This window comes from Alligator sinensis, unplaced genomic scaffold (genome assembly GCF_000455745.1).
Source record: "Alligator sinensis unplaced genomic scaffold, ASM45574v1 scaffold65_2, whole genome shotgun sequence".
NCBI classification, from domain to species: Eukaryota; Metazoa; Chordata; order Crocodylia; family Alligatoridae; genus Alligator; species Alligator sinensis.
The window spans coordinates 1,752,903-1,777,025 of NW_005842071.1; the positions used below are offsets into that span (position 1 = coordinate 1,752,903).

The 24,123-nt window shown below is 39.4% G+C and overlaps 1 protein-coding gene across 6 annotated transcripts in view; it reads right to left on the reverse strand.

Annotated features, from left to right (window-relative positions):
- Window positions 1-7,938: 7,938 nt before the first annotated feature.
- ASZ1 (ankyrin repeat, SAM and basic leucine zipper domain containing 1) overlaps window positions 7,939-24,123 on the reverse strand; it is a 52,614-nt gene continuing 36,429 nt past the window's right edge. For 5 of the 6 annotated variants that reach the window (XM_006023621.2, XM_006023620.1, XM_014519943.1 and 2 more), the window contains 7 exons: window positions 22,041-22,165; window positions 20,816-20,891; window positions 20,382-20,438; window positions 19,341-19,453; window positions 11,615-11,720; window positions 10,657-10,770; window positions 7,939-8,369 (listed from right to left, as the gene is read on the reverse strand). In XM_006023621.2, coding sequence (XP_006023683.2) covers window positions 8,217-8,369; window positions 10,657-10,770; window positions 11,615-11,720; window positions 19,341-19,453; window positions 20,382-20,438; window positions 20,816-20,891; window positions 22,041-22,165 — 744 coding nt within the window. In that variant the 3' untranslated portion in view covers window positions 7,939-8,216. Of the gene's footprint in view, window positions 8,370-10,656; window positions 10,771-11,580; window positions 11,721-19,340; window positions 19,454-20,381; window positions 20,439-20,815; window positions 20,892-22,040; window positions 22,166-24,123 lie in introns of those variants that run through there. The other variant, XM_014519945.1, reaches the window with a different exon arrangement.

Genomic DNA, 24,123 nt, shown 5'->3' on the forward strand with positions numbered 1-24,123 from the left:
TGGACGGGACGGGACGGGGCAGTCCTGCCGCCCCGCCAAGCCTCACAGCTCCCCCGGCCTCGTGCTCCGCCCGCCGCCTAGCCGCACTTCACCCCCGGGGACCCACTTGCCAGCAGGGCCTGGGCCTTGGGCAAACCCCGGCGTCCCTGTCTTCAAGAGTGCTGCAGCATCCTCGGGAGCAGTGGCCTCACGCTTTCTGGGTCGCTTTTCTTGCCCTCCACGTCCCTTCCTCTTGCTGAAGATCAGTGCGTGGCTGTTTTGACTCGGCCTGGAGTTTGAAATAGGAGGAAGTTGCTTCTGCCTCCCACAAAGCTTTTACCAGCATCTGCTGAAGCACTTTTCAATGGCATTCATGGCTTTTTCCTTTTTCATCAGTGTAACAGAGGAGAAGGGAAGCTTGCTTGACGCTAGCTCTGTCTCACTAGAAGTACCTATAGCTCACCATTCTTTCCCATGGAGGCCATCGCTAGGACCAGGACAGTCTTCCAGCAAACTGAGAAGTCACCCATGAGTCTGTAGCTGACGGAGGTGGCCCAACATCTGCCTGTTCAATGGCAAATAGTTCTGGGAGGAAGGATCTTGGTGCTGTCAGGTCACAGGTCCTTACTTTTTGTCTCTGGTCTGTCCATAATGAGTTGAGCTTCCTTGAAAAATGATCAGTGCCACCATTGGGGGCAATTCAGTCGTCCAGGTCTCCTTAATATTGCATTCTTTCCAATTAGCCTTCACTAGGTGTCTTTCACTTTTTTGCCCACCTCTAGAGTCATGACTAGCAGTGAGTTGGGGTAGACAGAACCTGTTTTGGGAGCTGGTTGTCCAACAATGATAGGTCCCATCCAATAGAGCTGGTGCTATATAAATGTAGCTTCAGTGCTGATGGTGGTTACTTGAGTTAGCGCTGGCACTCATCCATTCATTTTCTGTTCTTCCATTTGATATGAAGGATTTTCTAAAGACATTGCCAATGGGAACATTTCAGTTTTCAGATGTTTCTGGTATGTCATCTGTATCTATTCACAACCCATACAACAGCGTAGGGATGACAACAACCTGGTAGAGAAGTGTGGGTTCCTGTACCCTGTTTGGCCCTGTTTAGTTACAATCATGTCTCACTAAAAGTAACCATAGTTCACTGTAAGGACAAAGCCCACATCTGCCCCTTTCTGAGTTACAAGTATCTATAATGATGAAAAGCTACCCATGCCCTTTCCTAGCTGTAGGAGCCACATTTCAGTGAATAAAAGTCTGGAGTCACCAAAAGGTGCAAATATGCCTCTGGGGGAATTTTCTTTAAGACTTAAGCTATGTCTACACACAATGCAATACTGCAGAGATACCCAAGCTACCTGAGGCTGATAGGATCTTTTTATTATTCTGGTTGTATTTTTAAGGTATGTAAGGGTGCCTAAGGAATAGATAGACACACTTTTCCATGCACATAATTAAAATAAAATTGTATCTGAGTAGCCCCTTTCCTCTTAAGGTCTGGTGTTAAAACATCTAATGAGTCCTCTCTACAAAAGCCTTGTTTGGTATGACAAAAAACATCCATTTTAAAGATCCTGGGATGCTGTGTCTAGCTCCCTATTGCTCTACATTTCCAAAAACCAGTACCCTTTTAGTTAAGTGACTTGAAAAGGATTCAGGTACTTCCCATCCTAATATTTTAAAATCTGGTCTACAATCTAAAGTCACCCATCATATCTTGAAAGAAACTAGTTAGACCATTATTGGAATTGCTGTTCAATCTTTTCCCACCAGGAAGATCCTCAAGTATACATTCAGCAGGATGCAAAATTTTTGTATATAAAACGTATTAATAAAGAACCAATATTGTACCAAATCCAACACGCCCTTGTTTTTTCCACTTCCCATCTTTACAACATTTCTCATGCTCTATGTAAATGCTGTCTCTATACACCTAAAGCCTACTGCGCCAGGTTTCACTTTTGTAACTTTGAATCTTCAAAACCTGAGACAAAAACAGTGCTAATGTATTCAACAGCCTCTTACTTTAAGGTTTAGAATCTTTATTTAAAATATAAATATTTGCATTGTTTATAACTACTCCCATAACACACTATCTGCCAAAAGATCTTTATAATACTCATGATGTATTCTCAAATATGTGTTCTCTTGTTGATCTAATCACATATTTGTGTCTGCCTATGAATTTTATAAAACCTCTTTCAGCTAATAAATCTAAAAATGTGGAGGCTGGTTGCTGGCAAATATTGTCACTGATGGAATCAATACATCATTCTCAACTTTTCATTGTTTATAAAATGAAACAATGGTTCCAGTGGTTCAAAAATTACGTTAATATTTTTCACCTGATTTTTAAAAGTCATCTTAGCTCTTCTATGTCGAAAGGATTTACTACTTCATCTGATAGGTAGCATAGTGAATTGTGTGCAATGTGAGAAATTCATAGTTTCAAATACATTATTATTTTGCTTGCTTATTTAAAAAGGTTAATCATAAGCCACAGTGTAGCGTTAGCCATTGTAAGTCACATTGTTGCTGTATGTTTCCTATGTAATCAAAAGCATTCATACTAGTACATTCATATCTTTACTGAGTAAAAATTATATTATGCATTATGCAATTCTGACCTAACTAGTTTTGTTAAAAAGCAAATAATTCATTTAAGATGTTTATTGGTAGGCCTGAAAACAAACCCTTTCTTCACCCCAATAGGTGTAAAAGCTTCCTTTCACTTCCCCAATAATGTACCTCAGTGCAGGACTGGATTGACTGTCTAATGATAAAGAGGAAGGTCATCCTGAATTCTCAGCTAGGACTAAAAACTGGTGGCAGTAGGTTAGTTAACCCTTTTACGTGGACACTTACCAGCCTACAGACAGGCTAAGCCAACAAGCAACTTACAGTTCCTAATAACATTTGGTTACAACCAAAGTGCACTGGATTTGAAACAGCTGTTTAGCTGTAGAATACCCCATCTCATTACAAATCCCTTAAGCATTCAATACTTCCTTTAACATTTCTATGCATCTTTTAAATAATTATAGTGCGTCTTACTCTTGTCCCCAAAAAAGATATGATTTCAAATAGAGAGCTCCACAAAAGAGACAGGTCACCCAGCTCTTCTCTAGATCAGTCGCTTTTTGGCACCAGCACACATGCTAGGAAAATACCTGACTACAAAATTCTGATTCAAACATACAAATGGCACATTATCTGCAGTCAGTACAATGCTTTTGATTTATTCAGACTCCCAAGTCTCAATTTATACTTCTGTAAAATGGGATACCACCTCACAGGGTTGTTGTGTAGCTTAAGGTAAGCAAAGCTCTTTAGCAATTTATTGCAAACCACCTTGCAGAAGTGTAAAATATTGCGTTATTATTACTATTCTAGGAAAGTCATTTTCGTTTTGATGACTTCCAGGGTAAGATCTCTCAGCAGGATTATTTTCAACTGAAATCACCCACAGTGAAACTAAATGGCTCAGAATTTCAGAACAGCATAGCCTAGAAGATAAATTTCCAAGTGGCCTCTTTTTTCTCTGCATCTTGTCGCTTTCTATCACAGGCATGTTTGAGAAGTGTATTTAGAATCAGCAATCGCAGGATAGAAAGATTAGCATGACATCACAAGGAGAGAATAAAAGTCCTGAAATGCACAGTTTATGAGACAGTTTGATAAGAGGAAATTAAACACAACTTCATGTGACAATGTGACAAAAGATCTAGATCAGTTTTAGTCTTGCTCTTAAAATTGTGGATATTCTCCTCCCTTTCATTACAGCCTTGTGACTCTGAACAGTTGATATTTCAGACAGTTAATCAACAGCAATTGTTCGAGGATTTTGGCTTCCCTTATCTAGTGCATCATAGTATGCACGCACATACACACGTTTACATATATATTTATATATATATATATATATATATATATATATATCTATTCTGAGTAGCATAAGGGGCTGCAAAGAGAAAGGGATGGTACTACTTATACTGCACCAGTATTTCTATTAACAATTATCAATATCATAATGAAATAAATCCAAAGTCCAACAGGGATTCATCCACATGGGGATTCCACAAGTAATAAATAATCACAAAGGTAATCTGAAGATTTATTTAAAAATAAACATTTTTTCATCATTTCTTATGAGTGCAATGAAAATAAAATCTCTCTTACAGACAGTGGTCATTTGGGGGTATTATATAACTGAAGTTGCCTAGCATCCTATTACTGCTTATGAAGTTATCTTCATAAGTGGAAAATATAGCAATTAGTGTGCAATACAGCAATTAGTGTGCAAACTGAACATAATTGTTCTTAACTTTAGCTTGTTGTTATGTAGTTCCTGAAAGTGTGCTCCTATCAAATTTAAAGAAAACCAGCCATTAAATAATCATTTGCTGTGCAAAATCTCTCTGTGAAGCCTGCAACGGATTTAAACGTACCGACAGTTCCAACCAGTGCCGTAGATTCAGTGTTTATGGCTGTCAACCCAATTTTCTAAGGTGTATCTGTATCAGGTAACAGGGCAATATCATGTTAACTAACTTGCATGAAAGTAGAGTAGTTAAATGAAGACATCTGGAATTTATTTAAATTATTACTTTTCTGTTGACTTCATCTTTATAAAATAAGTTTAGTACAGAACTCATACCTATAATTGGTTTCTGTAAAAAATTATTTTATAACTTTAAGTACCCAACATTTATCGATAAGTATGATTCTTGTGCTTTAACTACTATTTATCTTTATATGTATTTTACAGCAATGACATCATTCATGCTGTTATATTTAAAAGGTTATAATACAAATACTGATAAAAACTATTTTCTGCAGTGGTTCTCTTTTTTAAATTGGTAGATCTGAAGTTTAACATATAAAAGGTCTTTATACAAATAAATGTTCTTCTACAAACTCTGGAAAAAATATCTCTCATTTTAGTTACTGTGTTAGACAACAATTACATTTATTATTGAGAAAAAATTTAACACCGGATTGCAACAGTGAAATTGAAATTAAGTTCTTGGCTTTTTCCCTGGCTCTACAACTGACATTTTAGGTTCTCTGCACCTCTCAGTGGCTCAGCTGTACATCTATAAAGTAAAAAACAACCCACCTCTCCAAAAGCTATTTTGAGATCTAGTTATTGCCTAAAACTGAGATAAAAAATGTGTGTATACATTTATAGTATTTACCATATAAGATGCACTCAAAATAAAAAAAGCCTTCTGCAGATTTTAATATTCCATCCATGTTTGAGAGAATGGTGATCACTTTTGATTAAGAGAAAGATGTGGAGAACATCTGCATTTGGTTGTGAGAAGCTAGATGGAAGGAAGACAGATTTGGTAGTACCTCGACTACATTATTAGCAAGAAAGGTAAAAGCAAATTCTTGACAATTTTTCACATTTATATTTGTTCTTTTGTTAACTACTGGGTGAAGTAACAGAAATACTACTGGTACAAGAAAAAATATTTCTGAGATAAAAGTGAGGACATTTTCAGAGCAAAATCCAGTAAAGTTATTTCTTCAAACCTTGACAGTTAAAGCCACTGTTCTAAAGCTTTATGCACACCCCTATTTGTGCTGGCAGAGGAGAGCAAAAAGCTGCTGAGTGGGTAAATATATAAGGAAGCTGCAGTACACGTTCTCCTCCCTGACGTCTAGAAATAAAGGTCTGCAGATTTAAGAAGCATCTAGGACATCAGGAGGTTGAGTAATTTAATTATAAGAAGAAGAGAACATAGGTTTCCAAGAAGATAGCTGCAGAAGATTTGGTAAAAGAAAACGCTCAAAGTAGATTTCTTGTTGAAGCACTGAAGCACAAAGGGCTGCAATTTGGTGTCTATTTCCCTCCCCTCCCACTCCTCCCTGCAATCTAGGTTTGCTAGGCTGCATGTACCCACAATACCTAAACTGAAGGAGCAACACTCCTGTTATTCTTTCCATAGTTTTTACTTACAAATCAGAGAAAAAATTTCTATAAAGTGAATTGAGAGAGTAATACTTATCACACAAGTCAGTCATGAGGAATTAAACATTTACAGCATGCAGAATGCAGATACAGAGTTTTCGTAAAGGGCCATACCACGTACAAAAGTACATCCAGATCTTCTGAACTTCCAGTGTTTAAATACTTTTCAATGTTAGTTAATCTGTATCTGCTACTACTAACAAACACTGAATAAGCTAATGTAGGTCACTTTGCTAAGGCAGGGAATTTATTACACAAGTTTGGATAGTTCAAGGGAAAATTCTTAATCCTCTATGATCTGTGTTAAATCAGTCTGCTAGAATTTTATTAACAACATCCATCTTTGTAATATACAAGTCTAGACATAAAAATTATATAGCAACTTTATATTCTGTTCTCATGAGGTTTGCTCTAGTACTATTAATTTCAACCTTATTCAACAGGTAGTTGTATTTGTGATCCATATAAAACTTTACAATGAAGAACTACAAGTGTTCTTCCTGAAAAAAATATGGGGGAATCGTTAAATATTTAAAGGACAGGATTATCCTCTGTACATTGTAGCTATAACATTGGATATTGCCATATGAAAGTAGTTGCTGAGCTGAGATAAATAGTGGTGATGGATCAAACCAATGCTTATGATTAAAGATTCAACAAGATCCCTAGAATAAAAGAATGACCACATCACATCTTTTTTTTTCCATGTGCAACGACACAGCTCTATAAAATACTGACCTTCAACAGCTGTACTGCTGTCTTTAAAATTCTGATTAAGGGTCCTGAGAAAAATAGATTTCACTACTGTTGTAAATAATAAAAAATATAATAAACCATTTGAAGATGTTCCGTATTTACAAGTGGCAGCTAAATAAGAAAAAGAAATGAGTTTTAAAAAAAAGCACCTTTGTTTTTATATAAAGACTAGCCAATTGCCCATCAAGAATTATGGGTGTGGTGGGGAAGGGGGGAGTGTGGGTGGAGACAGAGGACTGCGTAAGGCCCCCTCCCCTCCCCTTCGGGGCTGGGCCTGCTCCCCTTTCCTCCCCTCTGCTGTAGGCACCCACCCATCCCCGCTGTCGTTGCGGGGCCGGGTCAGTCCGGGCCTGGCACCCCTCCCTGCCATTTTGGGGTAGGCCCCGCCCCGATTGCAGAGGCAGCCCTGTGCCCGCCCACAACCGCTGCTGTTTCAATGCCAGGCTAAGCTGGGTCCAGCACGCCGCCCCCACCCCCCCAGGTTGTGGGGCTGGGCTGGGCCTAGTGCAACCCCTACCACCCTGCCCACTGCTATTTTGGGGCTGGGCTTGCCCCCCACCCCCTGCCGTCGTTGTGGGGCTGGGCCAGGCACAGATCAACCTCCCCCAGCCTGCCTGCCCCACCACCGTCCCCGTTTTGGGGCCAGGCCCACTTCCCTTCCCCATCCGCCTGGCCTGCGTCCACCTGCCTCCCCTTCCCATGAATGATGAGGGGGCATGGACAGAGCACTGCCACCCAACATCCTGTGCCACCGCCACACCCAGGGAGCAGGGGGCGAGGCCAGTTCTTCGCTCTGTCCACTTCATTGCCGCTGCCTCCTGAGAGCAGGGTGGGGAGGGGGCAGCTGCACTGGCCTTGTCCCCCTGCTCCTTCCCCTCTGTCCCCACTGTCATGGTGGCATCAGGGCCCACTCTCCCCACTCACCGCGGCAGGCCCGGGCCCGTTCCTCCCACCCCTTGCACCACCGCTGCAGGTCTAACACTGTTCACCACCCCGCTTGTCCCACCGCCACTGCATCCAGCTCCTCCACGGAGCAGGGTGGGGGCTGAGGCCAGCTGTGCTGGCCCCCACCCCCTCTGTCCCTGCTGTCATGGCAGCAGTCCGCCGCAGCGCTGCTGCCACCTGCAGTCCGAACGCTCTTGGAGCACTCTGATTGGCTGCCGAGACAGACAGACTATGGTTTTTATAATATTAGACTTAATCTAAATGTTTTCCAGGTTTTATTTCTAAATTTACAAGCTATAACAAAATTTAAAGTAGATTTTTAAAGAACACTTTTTAAAGAAAGCTGGATTGAGTTTGCAACGTAATCTGTTTCTAACTTCCAAGTACTGATAATTATAACATTTAAACTCTTCAAAAATGAAGCTTTGAAGACTGTGGTAACAGGTTCTTGTTTGGTTCTTCAGGTATCTTCTCACATTATAAATACAAGTTGTAGTTCTATCCAGTGAACAGATAACATATTTCAGAACAAAATGTTTGTTAAAAATTAGGTTTTCCTTAAGGTTACTTTGGTCATAAGTAAGACAATTCCAAATCCAAACAGGGTTACTGCTCCCTTTTTTATTAATCTATTCTTCCATGTGGGTGTTCTTTCTAGGAGTTGCACACGACTGGGGTCATTCTTCTGTCCATTTTGAAACTAATAAGTTAATGAAAAATAATTAAAATGTTAGTGTCAGAGACTTAATAAAATACGTTAAACCCTACTTTGGACATCTTACATCAATTTCACACACACACACACACACACACACACACACACACACACACACACACACACACACACACACACACGCACACATTTTGTTTTGCTCTCTTTTTAATTGTTTCAGCTCAAGTCTATGGCAAAGCTTCTATTGACCTCGGTGTGAGCAGGTCTTTATCTTATCTAGTGCTCAGCAAGTTATCACATAAATAATAAAAAGCTAAATGGCAGCAACTTTCCGTAAATAAACAGAATTCCTTAAGAGATTTAAAACTGCTAACACAATTGTTGAAAAAAATATCCTGCACCATTTTGGGTTAGTAATTATTATACTGTAATAGCAAACTTAGCAATACTCACATGTTATATCAGTACTATGTAATCATAAGAGGCATAATTTGTAACACACACAATTATAATATCATTATATAATTAGTTATATTTAGTTCAATGACTCCCCTGTAATAGAAATGCAGTAAGCTGAGACCGTCCCTTTTCTGAGAGGCTAGGGGCTGCACGCTGCTCAGCTGTGCACTCCAAAGCCCACCTGCTCTCCACCACGGATTCACCAGTTGTGCCACTCAACCCCTAGGGGTGGGGGCAACAAGTGGAAGATGGAGGAGGAGAGTCCAAAGACCATGGTGACAGTAGGAGAGGAAGCAGCACCCAGAGTTAACCTCTTTCAGGCTACAGGTGACCCACCAATTGGACAGCCCTGCAGTAAGCATACAGGGTCCTTACAAGATTTGGCTTACCAATAATTACATTACCTCAGAAAAGTTGAGGGTAAAAATGCTGACTTTACTGAGAATACCAGGGGCTTGTGTCATTGACTTTATTGGGATCAGGTGAATTCCCCCACAAGAATATTCCAATTATAAAACCAGTTAAAGAATTTTATACTTTAGTTGATAGTTCTTTATTTAATGACGTCTAGAAGAAAATGATTAAGGAGTTTATCTGGAATTTATCTATACTAATTATATTTACTGGATTAAAAAATATCATTAACTTACTTAATATCATTTTTCACACTTATATGTTTTCTCACTTTGCCTCTGTCAACAAGGAAGCTCCCAATAAAACACAAAGGTATGTTTTAAGGTTACAAGGATGTTATTCAGAACAATAATCATGGATAGCACATATAATGTAATGATTATTTTTGCAATGTAACTGTAAGAAGAGTAAGTTTCTAACATGTTAGAAGGTGAGAACCAAATGTTTTAAAAATGCATCCAAAGGCTGTGGTACAAGAATGCCTGAAGCTTGACATACATAAAAGTGCCATGACCTCCTTTTATACTTACAGGTACAAATGGCCTAACTGTAACTGTTCATTTGCATACACAGTCACCACGTTTACATAAAATTAACTATTGCATACATAAATGTAGGCACACAAATGCCTAACAGTTCTTTGCAACAACCTCAAACTTCTGCTATATAAAAAACAGGAATCAAACATATTAAGAAAAAGCTGCTACAGAAATGTAAATTTACCTAAACTACAGGAAATAATATTAATAGTATTATATCCATAGACTGACTTCCACATGGCTTCATTCAGCAACAGATTCCTTTCTGACACTGATGCTCCATTTACTGAATCCCAGCATAGTCATTCCTTTTACAAGCCTATTACTTAGAGCAACACTGTCTGACAGGAGCTTGTCATTGTGTTGGTTTGAGAGTGACTGATGTGGTGCTAACATCTAGCCTTGACCTCTCCCACCCTCTTCTTTTGTCACCTCTGCACACTTATCTAGGTTGCCTCCTATTCCATCTCCAAAAGAACATTAACATCTTTGTCATGGAGAGTCAGTATATCCAGATGATACGTTCACATTTACAGAAGGATGTTTATACTTGTGTGGTTTTCAAGAAGCCCAAGGATATTCCCTCATTTTGGGTTGCATTTCTCTACCATAAAGATTCAGCTCTCTGCCTTTCAGTTTAAAAAAAAAAAGAAAAGGTAGTTCTAGCTTCCTATGATATCTATCAACACTGCCTTCAAACTGCCTGGATGAATCACCAGTGGGTGATGTAAGAACAGTTACTGCACTTCCCCAAATTTCTATTGCCTCCACAGCAACCTATGCCAACTTGGAAGGAAGTGACCAAACTACAGTTTAAAGATCTTCTCTGTGGCAGCAGGTACAGAATTTGTTTATATGAAGTGAGTCTATGGCATTTCAAATATATTCAGACATATACGCACCTTTTGCATAAGGTCCTTCAATTTACTAACTTCTTCACCCAAATCTTCAACACTGCAGACCAAGTCCTCACAAACTTTAGTGAAGCTCTGGGGTGGACCCCACTCCAGTACAATCTATTAAAAGTTTACAGAGTTACTCAAAATCTAGAATAATTCTGATTTAGAACAACTGCGATTAAAACATGAACACGAGGCAAGGATTTCTGTGGATGTTATCTTTTACTGGGGGTAACACCATGGTTGGGATAGACTTAGACAAGCTTTCAAACATAATGCATTCTTCTACTCCACTGATTTTCAATCTTCCTAAGTAACAGAACCTTTTCATATCACTGTTTCTGCCATGGAACCCCTACCCAACCATGGCACTGGTCCATTAGAAGATCACTCATAAAAATCCTTATGTTTCACATATTTCCTTGACTTTCATGGCTACCACATCACTCCAACACTACCAAAACATTTCTGTAATGTATTTATAACTTTTATACACTATAACACTGGGGAAACCAAGGTGACATAATATGGACTATGGAAGCTTACAAAGCTTAAGAGGTTTTTTTTCTTTGTTTTTAAAGAATATTACAACTTAAAGTGGTGTTTCAAAATAACTACAAAAGAATGTTAGACACTTATCTGAACTAGGCAATAATATAAAAGTCATAAGGATCTGGTTATATACCACCTGTGACAAGTATAGCATATATAAAAGTAATTGCTTCCCTAAAAAGGTAAACAAAGCAAGGACAAGTCAGGCAAACTACTGTATAAAGTGGCTTCTAGGTTTTTTATTTTAAATAACAGTTGTGATTTTTTTGTCAATGCATGACATTCCCACTTATCTGAACTAGGCAATACTATAAAAGTAAAAAAAGATTATAATCTTTATTCATATTTTCATTTAGAGGCTAAACTAATTAATACCCCGGGTGCATCTTTATTCTCCTTTGTTGGATACCTTCTGAGAGTTTGAGGGTAACTGGGTGATGATAGACTGCACAGCAGCTGTAAGGTGACCACACTGTCTATTCAGTTTCAGAAGAAAAGTGAGGAACTCATCACCACTGTAAAAAACAATCAAACAAAAATTATTCTAATGTTAATTATAAAAAATTTCCTGCAAATTAATAAAACCATTATTGCTCATCTAATTCCAATGTATTGGTTAGGAAACTGGGTATGCAATTTAATTAAGAAATAATTTTTTTTAAAAGTTAACTTACTGTGGACCTCTACATACGCTACATTTCAGAATACTTATTTTTCTCCACCAAAAGATCTTAAGATAGAGTTGCATAGAACAACGTAGTCATTAAAAATGTCTGAAATTACAACAGTGTTGTTTGAACAAAAAATTGTCAAAATGCTTAGTTTACTCTCTTTCCGATGGCACCAATGGAATTAAGTTTATGGCCCTATTAGACACTGAAATTGCAATATAATTGTCTTTGTAGAATGAAGATAGACCCTGAAACCCAGAGTTTAGCAAAACCTGAAAAAAGAAGTCTCAGGTCTATTTTATGTAGGAGATATTCTTGATATGCAGCTTGTATATTCAAGCAGCATGCGGAGCTGAACTTTGCTTTGTACTTGGTGCCTGGGTACTCTGACCAATGTTTAGTAGTAAACAGAATGGACTGAGGTGTTCAGCCAGAAAAGCAGCTGGATGAAGCGCTGAGTAAAACCGACTTAGGCCTTGCATTTCATGCTCATTTTTCAAAATGGATTTTGGAAGGTCTTAGGTTCTCCAATTTGAAGATTATCTTACACTCAGTAGCATCTAACTAGGAAGGGAGCGGGGCAGCTGCCCTGGATGCCGACTTAGAATTGCCCCACCCACCCTGGGAGCCTTTGCTATGGCAGGTGCAGCCCCATGCTATCCAGCCACAGAAGCCTGGCAGCCCTGTGCTCAAATCTATGGGGCTGCAGCTGAGGGGCAGGCTTGATGCACACTGGCTGCACCAGACCTGCAACACAGACTCCCTGCCAGCTGTCCCTGGTGCCCTGTTCATCCCCTGCTTCCCCCTCCCACCAAATACTCTACTGGAGTCTCAGTTGGATGGAGACCTGCCAGGTCTGAGAAAGGCTGTGGTAGAAGGGTTGGGAGCATGCGTGTCCCAGCTGAGATGATCAGGATCCAAGAGGAAAAGTTCCCATCAAGGTTGAGGTCCCTCACTGGATGCAGGAAAGAAAAGGCCAGCCATCGCCACAGGAAGGGCTCACCAGCAAAGAGCAGGTGTTGAAGGCTTTGCAGGTAAGGAGGCAGGCACCCTTCTCAACAGGTCAATTGGGCCCTGACCCACCTTGTTGGTGGGCAGGCAGAGGACAGCCCTCTGAAGCCAGTAGTGCCTGCTGCAGAAGGATTCCAGAAGAAGTTTCTGGGACCTTTTGAGCAAAGTCCTTGGTTGATGCAGGATGACACACCTGTGCCACAGAGCAGCAGCTGCCAGGTTGCCAGGAGTGGCTGGGCAGGAGCCAGAATCACCACATAGTTGGACCTCACCATCCTCAATGTGGTCTTTCCAGTTCTTTGCTAGATAGGCTGGCGGGCCTAGAAAAATGGCCAGGGCTTTGAAACCATCGCAGCACCAGGGAAAGCTCCATGCAGGTCTGGGGACTAAGCACTGGCACAGAGGCGCAACAGAAAAAACATGTCACTTTTGGCTCCTTTGACATGGGCTGAGGAGGTGTGCTCATAGGCCTGCTGACACTTGATCAGGGACTGGACATCACTCTCACTGTTCACAAAAACAGCCACGTCATTGGCATACGCTGTCACCTTAACTACAGGACCAACAGCTGCTTGTCAGGTGCCACGGCATCACTTGGAGCAGTGGCTCAATGGTTAGGGCATAGAGCATTCTGGAAGGGGGCAGCCCTGCTGGATACCCCTGCATGCTGGGAATGGAGCACATAGTGCTTCATTCACCAAGGAAGAGGGAGGCTATGAGAACACGTTAAGTCCTCTTCTGGTCACAAGAGTTTTTGGGCCATGCTTTTCATAACTGAGGCTTGTTGAATGCTGTATATATTGCTCTGGAATATCAGGATAGTCACGTTCAGTGCTTTCCATGCTACTTTTGATGAAATTCACACCACCAAATGCATTTATGAGAAATTCTGCCCAGTCCTTTGTTGCTTTAGGTTTAAGGACCAAACATATAGGTGGGGTTACCTTCCTCCAAAGAGCAATTCTACATTAGCATCTCTAATAGACAGTTTTGCCTGTGCATCAGTCCTCTTACCTTCTGGTTACCAAAAACTATGAATCCTAAGCAAGCATCAGTAAATTTCATCAACAAATAAAACAGGATGAAAGGACGCCTGTTCAGATAAGGCAAATGGAATGTGGTACTGCTCAATTTCAAGCATACATGCTTCCAAGATCCAGAGGAACTACAAAAATTTAAAGTCTCAAGTACCAATTATTGTGAAAATATATGTTTTTGTAAATATTAATGTCACATTTAGGTATTGTTATTTGGTATTTCAAAGCATGTATTTTTAAACATGAACCAGCTTGGCAGCGGTTTCACTATCATACCAAGTTCCCTGAAGTAATAACAACGTAGTCTGTGGTACAGAATATTGTGTGGTGCTAGAGCGAGGCAAGCAATATTTTTACAAAGGAAGTTGAAATTTCCAGCATTTCTGCTTAAAAAATAATAATTTAAAATGAAAGAATTTTGTTTGCTTATTGAAGGAGTCAATGTAAAAACTATTAGCTAATATTATTTAGTATATTGCTATGACCCAATAGATTTAAAATGTTTTACAGAAAAATATTTTAAAGTAAATATTAGTATTTTGGATAAAAATTCTGTCATTAAATGAAGTGATCATAACCAGATACAGTCTGTAAGTTTCTCTTGCATGCTGAGCGCCCATCAAACAAGTCTATCATGACGACTTCTTTTGACTTAAAAGATAAATTTTATAGCTGGCTAGGATCAAATGACATCTGTGCTTTGTCACAAAGGAACACTAATTATTTTTGAAGCTCTCTTTCCATAATTCCTCACACAAAGTATGTTAAAGGCATGAAATGGAATGAAACAAAGGAAAATTATTACCTTATTGTACTTCCTAAAAACATTCAAATACCAGGAATGATTATTAGAATGAATTACTGTACCAAGTGAAAAATGTAACATTTTTGGTCTTGTTGAATGCTTGGATATATGATATACTCCATTGTGCTTTCAACAAGAACTGGAATTTTCACAAAAAAATACAGTTCTTTAGAATATGGTTCCTAAACATTGTGAAATACCCTTTGGGAGCTTATAATCAATCAGTTCAACATTTTCTACTATGTTAGTTTTTCTATGACTTAATGACTAATTTTCCCTCCTTATAGAATGACTGAACAAATGTGAAGCAAAATCTTCACATAAACAGCAAGTAAACAGAGCCTATGATTTAGCCACAAGGTCAGATTCCTGGAATACATGTGTCCAACACTTTTCTTAAAAAAAATATGCAACACTTCTAATAATTGAATTTGTGTCATATACTGTCTACCCAACAGCCTTCTATTAGTTCATTGTTTCTTATCACCCATGAAAACAGAAAACTGGAGTAAGATTTATAACCATAACAGATCATCTAAGAACACACAGTTCTATGCATTTCACATATTTAATACATTAAATAAAAAACAGAGAGGCAACAGGTTATCTGTGTTTTAACCCCTCTTTTCACCCGTTCAGTGGAATCCTTCCTTTTTATTTTCCATTAATTTCTCTGTCATATGTGTATTTAAATTTAAGAATGATGTACACAAACAGATGCCTTTTGGAAAAAAGAGGATCTATTTGCTCTTCTTCAATTTGTTGTTTATATTCAGTCTTTGTGGGGGTACAGATAGGGGTATGCATGCATACACCCACCCACACCCACTCATCTCCTGCTTATAATGTACACTCCTACATTGTTTTTCTTTTAAAATTTTTCACATATTTCTCTTTCTAAAAAAGCAGAAAAAGATGACGACCTTTAACATTTTTCCCTTTTGTTGGGCTTTGGGGGCCTTTCGGTTACATTCCCATTTTCATTTTCACTGTATGTCACAGTAGCATCTTCTTGTTGGCTCTCTCCTGGATTTTCTCCCCTATCCATGGACAGATTAAAAATGTTTTTTTTAAATCCATTCTTAGTTTTGAGGCATCCTTCTTATGGTTTCTCTTCAATGATTGGGGTTGTGCGCATCTGGTGAGCATGCATAACTGTATCCAGTGGACTCACTAGGTGGTTTTAATGTCTCAGGAAATCCCACACTCCTGGCAAATGTTCCATGCGTACATTTTTTTTACTTCCAGGATACTCAAATCTCATCTCCAGAAGCATCTCATAGTTAAATACAGTGGGTTCTTCACATTATCACAACTAGATAAGCCATCCAAGTCAGTTCATTACCAAGTGCTTTCCTCCCATTTTGTTACAGCAAAAGGTACCTACCCTGTTATGACAAGGGCAATGGGAATGGGGTCTACAATAATTATTTCCTAGTTCTGAAGGAGGGTGGGGGTGGGGACAATGCATCTGGGACTTAAGACAACTTGATAACTTTAATTCGCAAACTCAAGTCCAAAAGAATCATGTTAGTGACCATCAGACCATTTTTGAAGGAGGGTGACTGGTTTGCATCTCTCAACTTACAGGACACCTATTTCCATATTGCCATCAGATCCATACACACAAAACCTTTTATTTTCAGTAGGTCAGAATCATCACCAGTATAATGTCCTCTCATTCAGCCTCTCAGTGACCCTGAGAGTTTCAGTTTTCTCTGAGTTGCAGCCCAGCATCTTAGACAGTAAGGACTTGCTGCTTAGTCTTTCCTGGATGATTAGCAGGTTAGAGTCAAGAGTTTGAGAGAACGAAATACTAGAAACCAGCTTTTCCCCTATGTGGGGGGACTGCAGGTCGTTCCCTCCCGTCCCACGGGTGTAAATCAGCTCCTGTGCAGACATTCAAGTCAATAAAATTCACTTTGACAGCAAGGGTCTACCTCCGACAGGATATTTTTCAGTCCCTACAAGAATGAATCCTGATGGTTGAAAATTACCCAAAACTAATGGTAAAGACCGACTTCTACAGTCTTGGTTATGTGGCTACCTGAACCTTTGTGATACTAAGCATCAAACATCACCTCAGGAAGGTGAAAACTGTAAACTGTGGAAGCACTCTCCATGGAGGAGAAATCCCCTTACATCATCAGTTGAAAAATAACTGGTTTATATGGTCCAGTCTTCACTTAAATGACAGAAGAACCAGGCTCAATATGCATTAAAGAATGCACTTTTTCCCCTTGTACCTATCCATGGCCCTCATCATGGGTGCCTGTCTGTCAGGATGGAGTGTCCAAATTGGTGATCTCCAGGTACAGGGTCTTTGGATACAGTAAGACTCCATATTCATATGCTGGAATTCAGGGCAGCACGCAGAACTTGCCTTCCTCCACCAGACTGAGGATTGTGACACAAATCAATACTGACAACAATAACATGACGCTCAATATCAACAGGGAGAGTGTTGCAAATTGTTTCTTTACATGCAACAAAATAGTGCACAAATGGTAGTGCTGCATCTGTCATCATCTCACAGACCTTTCTGCAATGCACCTCCCCAGTCTCATCAGGCTTATTCCCTTGAGCAACAAGGGGGAGGGAAATCAAGCGGTTGGTTCTTTAATCCAGATCTGAGAAACTCTCTGCAGAAATCCTGAAGCCTTACTGGCTGTCATCTATGTGATGATTTGGGATAGATGAGCATAATTTATTAATTGCAGTTTGAAATTCTGGATATTTAATTGGACTACAAGCTCCATTTTGACTGGGAAACTAGACTGCTTGCTTTCTTTCTCATTTATGTCTTTAGATGGAATTCCAAGGGGTGGAATGAAGGAGAATTTAAGTCTGAGAGTTATCATACTCAAATAGAAGTCCCTTCTGCAAAACAAGGGGGCTAAAATAAGAAAGGCAGTCCACGCAGGGAGGTAACTATCTAACAGATGACAGCAAGAACAAAATGGAAGTATCCAATGAGGTTGCTTGGTGAAGGTCACAGTAGAAAGAAGCTCAACTTTACAAAAGCTCAACTCTCAAATAAGTTTGTTCTGAAGAGAGAGATTGGGAAACCAAAAACAGAAAGGTGGCTGCAGAAGCCAGACGACACACTGTATTCCTGAGAACTGAAAAGACTAAGGCTAGGTACAAACATTACACTTAATGGACTTTAAGTGCACAGAAAGCGCTTTACAGCTGTAACAGAACAGGTGTTCATGGCACATAGGGTGCTTTAAAAATGGCAGATCCCACTCTAAGTTAGCCCTGGATGGATGCATACTAAACTAAAGTGCTTTCTGTCAAAACACTTCATTGAATATCTGTTGCAGTTGTCACTGAGGGTTAACTTAAGGTGTTGTGCAGGGCTGCACTCTAGCTTTGGGCAGAGATCATTTGCTCTGTCCAGGTGTAGTGCTGGCTGTGCCCCCTACCTGTCACTGACTCAAGTCAGTGACAGCCTCTGATCCCAACCTGGAAGATGGGATGGAGTAAAGTGCAATGAGTTGAGTGCTTCAGCCATGGTCTTTTTGAATGTCCATACTTAGCCTAAACGCTGTAAAGCAGGGGTGTCAACCCCCCTGTATCCTAGGTTGGATCCAAACCACAGGAATCCTTGTGGGCTGGATCAGCAGCAGCAGAAACAGCAGATGGGGTGGTAGTGGGGTAAATGGCCACAGGCCAGGTGGCTAACTTGCCAAACTGGAGGCAGCAGGCCAAGTGGCCAAAGGACGAGTGAGGTTGTGTTGGCACAGTTCTTGCTTACTTCCCTGCAGCTGATGGCCATGTCCACTGGGGCTCTATATTGTGTGATAGGCCCATCCACTTCTTGACGTTTCCTGGTCCATTGGTAGCCCTGTGGCTGAGATGAAGTGGTTCGGCAGACCAGAACCAGCCTGAAGGCCATATATAAATTGGCAAAGAAACTGATGCAAGGAATAGCGCACAGGTATTTTTATGGTTCTGTTTGCATCTTCCCCTCCCTAGGCCTGTCTAAAAGAGCAATTTCTTCAGAACCCTTTTAAAGAATCTGCAAAGTTTGTGGATTAAACACCTGAATCAGTGTGTGTCTCTGGAGATGTGTACTGTAACCAGTCCCAGGAGCTCTGGGAAAGTGAGCTTGGGACATCAGAACTGGTCTTTAGGAGCTTCTAGAGCAGCTAGACTAAAATCCCTTTTTTCCACAAAAGGGAATCACTGATAAAGAATGAAACACTGCTAAAGTTCACCCTGACAAAAGGAAGCTTAAAATGATACAGATTAAGTATGTCAGACCCAGTTGAATAAGTGTACAGCAGGCAGAGCTTGGATAGGCCAGCAACAACCTTTTGGGACACAGGAGAAAGATTTCCCATTCATGCAAGGAGGTGGCAACATCAAAGACAGTAACAGCAGCATAACCCATAAATAACAAAAAACCATGTAACAGAAAACTATATGCTATTCACTGTTGTAACCCTAGTCCTTCACCTGACTATTCATTACTAAAAGCCTTCAAAAGTTCTTAATTTAGGAATAAATTTAGCTATTAGCACATATATGATGAATATGTGCTGTAACATTTAAAAAAATAATCAAGTCTTTCTGCTGTAATAAGCACTGCAAGATGACCTTTACCTGAATTCTAACTTCATCACTTCAGGCAACTCTCCAAATTTTAGTTCTTCTATCTGTAGTTCTTTAGCAGCCTCAAGGATTTTCTGTTGGTCTCTTGTATTTGTAATTCCAAACTAAATTAAAAAGGCATTTTAAAATATAATTGTTTAATGATGAAGAACAGAGGAGAGAGGTTACAATTTTTTGGAAATACATAAATGTAATTATTTACATAAAAAATTTCTAAGAAATTTCTACCACTAGAAATCCGTGTAGGAGAGGGCGTGCTAAAGGTGTCCAGCCTGCAGCTGCCTCCTCTGCCTTCACTAAACTGGGGACATCTTGGTCTGGGGAAGGCATAGGGAGCGAGGCTGCTCCATTCCTCCTGTTCTCAGGAAGGAGTGGAACAGTGTGGAAAGACTCTCCATGTCCTCCCCCAACCAGGATCACTGGTCTGAGGAAGTGCAGGGAACATTTCCCCTCCTGTCTATTCTCCAGACCCGGGATACCCCAGTCAGGGAACAGGGAGCAATGGAACAGTCCCCCATACTTTCTCCAGACTAGTATATCTCTGGTTATAGAAAGGCTTGGGGAGCCACAGCAGCTCAACTACTCCTTAAGGTGTAATGGAAAGGTAGATGGGTCTTGGTGCCATTTCTGGTTTCATCAGCTCTAACCTTGGACAAATAATGTATTGCCTAACACTCTGATTTCCTTATTTTTATAGTGGGCTTTTGAAGTTACAGATTGTACACGTCTGTTACCCCTAAAGTGGGGCTGAAGGTTCAATTCAGCCTCCCAAATTTTTATAATTGATAATACTGCAGAAAAGGGAAAAAACTAAATTGCAGCTCAGCTCCCACATTGAATTAAGGAACTGGGAGCAGAAATTAACAAACTATTATTATCTTCATTTAAAAATTGCATAGATCTATGTCTATCCAAATAACCCAAAAGAATATAGATGATTAAAGTAACAAACTTTTACCCTTCAAACTGCATACCAGTATCTAAACATAAAAGTAATGAAAATAAATGAAATTTCCCAAGTAGAATGCTGACCTGTGCAAAGTCATCTTTTCCCATGGTTAAAAGCTGCCTTAAGGTTATATCTCTTTCCTGCATGAAATAAATTTTCAGTTGTCAAATATGAACACTCAAAAGAAAAATTAAGGAAAAAAAAAACCAGTTATACAAGTCATTTACCAAAGCAGTATTGTGAAGTTTCTCAAGTGAGTTCTCAATACACAGTTTTTAGCACAGAAATTTAGTTATAATTCCTAAAATTTAATCTGTAGTCTTCCAAAAGACACCACATGAGAATAATAAAGGAGCACCTTAGAGATATGAAAGGTAGCATATCAGATGAATATTTCTGGCTTATTTTTCAAAAAAAATATTAAAATGCAACTTAAAGTTTAAAGTTGAAGTATGGTGCACATTTGATAATTTATAAATTGTTTTCCAAATATGCAATTTCATTGCATCAATCTTACCTTTAGTAACTCTGCCATGTGTTCTAGACCAAGACCATGTAAAAACACTTCCAGATCACCAAAAGCTGTATAGGAACTACATAACAATATTAATAAATGAGAAACAAACAAAGGTAGTAGCAGACTTGTTCTTAAAAAATTACTAAAAAAAGGTTTAAAACAATTCTAGTGGACACATGCTTGCCAATTAGGCTGTAAACAGACATCTCACTTGACACAGGCCCTATTGTCTTGATGCTGGACCAAGATCAAAACAGGCATGGTACAATCATTTACACACGCTGTTCTTTCATGCTGCATTGCGTTGCATCCTCCACCAAAGAGGAACATACAGCCTGGCCAGCCTGTACCAGGAAAAACGCAATAACCTTAAAGAAGCACACAGTTGTGTCCTGGGAAAAAAAAAATGTTTGTACATTTTATCCTGCATCCTTCAGAGGGACTTGAAACAGGAGAGTGAACTTGAACATCTGTAGGATCCCAGGACAAAAGGCTTTCAGGGCATATGCAATGTCTATTTAAAGCCTCTGAAGAGATATATTCACAGATTCACAGGAATTTAGGGCTGGAAGGGACCTTGTGAGATCATCAAGTCCAGCCCCTCTGCTCTGGGCAGGAAAGACAAATAACCCCTGCAAGGTGTGTCCAGTCTCCTTTTGAAGATCTCTCCCAGGCAAGGTACTTCAGGAGTTAGGCAAGGCCACTCAAGAAAGCAATATCCCACAGATGGAAGTGAAGGCACAATTTAGCCAACTTTTGTAACTGGTGACAGTGTTCAAGAAGGAAAGAACAGCCATATTTAAACTGAAAAAAATCTTTAGTAATTCCTAATTTAAAACATCAAATGGCCGCAAAGTTACAATTACAAAAATACCCCACTTACCCAGGACAGAAAATACAGTACAAATACAGTCTGATCACCAGCCCCCCTCCATGTAAGTTAGATATTTTATTTATTTTCAAAGTATATTTCTCTTGCTTAGCCCTTCAGAGTTACTGTTTTGATCAGAAGTCAAGTGTAGAGTGCAATACATTAAGTATGAGGCCAAATTTAAGAAGGGTTTCTGTTTTTCAAAATGGGGTTTCATTTCTATATTTTAGCATCACTGCATTAAGTCTGACTGTTAAAAATGCAACAATCATTGATAAAAAATCTATTCATAAAACTGTGTATTTATGAAATAAAAAAACAGGGTTTTTTTGCATGACACGATTATTTCTTTACCTGACACTGTGACCTCTAGGTGCATCAGGGATTGCTTTCAGAAGTTTGTGTACAGCCTCTTCCTTAACTAGGCTCTGGACCCTTCCTTGCAAAGGATTTGCAGTCAAAGAAAGTAAACTAAAAAGCTGAAAAAGCCATCACAACAATTTAGCTAATATTCAAGAACAGATCTGCTTTATCATGTCCTACTTATTTACATGGATATATGACTATTTAAATACAAAATGTAAATTCAAAATGATAAAATGAATGAAAATTTGCCAGGGTTAGGATAGGGAAGAATTTAAATAAATCCTCTCATTCATGAAAAAAGGCAAACATCTGTGATAGAGGTGAGCCCACAGAGTTTTAATGTTCAAGAACATGAATGCTAGTACACCCACCAAATTCCAGTATAGACTGTAAAGCTTCTGCATGTACAGGATGACTCAAGAAAAGCATCCTGATTTGAAATTTAAAAGGCAGTAAGAGGTCGTAAATTAACTAAAATCTAATATATTCTTTTGTTGGAAAACAAAAGTTCTTCACTTGCAAGTGAGCAAAGTGTTTCTGAAAAACAAAAGTGTGAATACATTTAACTTTTGTCTATAAATATTTAGTATAAATATTAGTATGCAAAATAATAATTATTGACACTCAAATAAAATAATTTTTCAAATATTTTGTGGTCTAAGTTTGCACTTAGACCAAATTCGGCTAAAACAAACTTTAAATGACATGGCACCATCAAACAAGTTGCATCTCTACTTAGTATCCATTGTTCTCATCACTCAAATCTTTACACCAACAGAAGTTTCTAGTTGAAAATATTCTGCAGTAAAAAAGATCATCAACATTTTTTCTTTTTGTTTTGAAGGCAGCTTGGACAAAAAGCCACTTTTGCTAGCATATGCAAGGAAGAGAGGACCCTGGTAATCAACTTCAATGATTCATTTACTCAGATCAATAATCCTTGGCTGTCACTGGATTCCAATTCTGGTTCCCTGCCCCTCCACTGCCTGACTTCAGGCAGCAGAGCAGAAAGCTTGCACTGAAACCCAAGTAACTCCCCCCACATGGTAGAGAAAGCTGGAGAGCCAGAAACTAAAAATAAAGAGTTGGATGCCCACACTTGCAGCAGAATGGTCTATTTCACTGCAATAATGCTGTATGCTACCAAGTCTCAGAAAAATAATAAATAGCACAGCGGTAGAACCAGCAACTCGGCGGGACTCTAAAATGAGTGACAATTAAGAGTTGTCAGGAGCTAACAGTCAAATGTCGCTTCACCTTTTTACACTCAGTTCATGTTTTCAAGGTTCTCTCTGTAAGAATAAATGGCTGCAGATATGATTTTATAAAAATATGAAAGCTGCAATTCAAGAGTCTCCAGCTACAAAACACCCTACTGACTCAGAGCTCTTTCAAAGAGGAGAGTAAAAGTTTATTTGCTCCTGGCTCTAACTGTCACCCTGGTTCTTTATTCAAAAGCACCGTTTCCCCATTTCTTGCCATAAAAGAAGCTGAAAGACAAGTTTTGTGCCGCCTCTGGTTGAGTATGATTTTGGTTCTTCTCTTGCCCAACTGTCTCTTGTTGCTTCCACTGTCCCTTCTTCTGATGCTCAGGATGAAAGAATTAGGGAATAAATTTCAGATAAGTGAACAATGAGATACAAATATAGAGGGTTTTTTTGAGTTGGTATCACACCACTGGGAGCTGGCAAAGCCTGTAACCTTGTTTTGGTCCTAAACAGTCCATAAATTATATCTGGTGGTTATCTCAAATGGTGTTAGAAATCTGTTTGCTCTTCAGTTTTTAGAAAAGGAAATTTTCCTGAAGGACTATGAGAGTGAAAAGTAGACTGCTGGATTAAAAGGAACAGGAACGGATTACATGACACATTATTAAAACGCATCTCCTATGTCACCCAATCCAGTCATCTATTGGCAATTGCATTGTCTAATCCTGTTCTGGGGGGGGAGGAGGAGAAACATCTAATGTCTGCTCATGGTCTCCTAAATGACATAAAAGGCATTTTGTCCCTCACCAGATATTTTGTTTTCTTCCTTTGGGCAAACTAAAGTGTTTGGAGACAGTATGTTC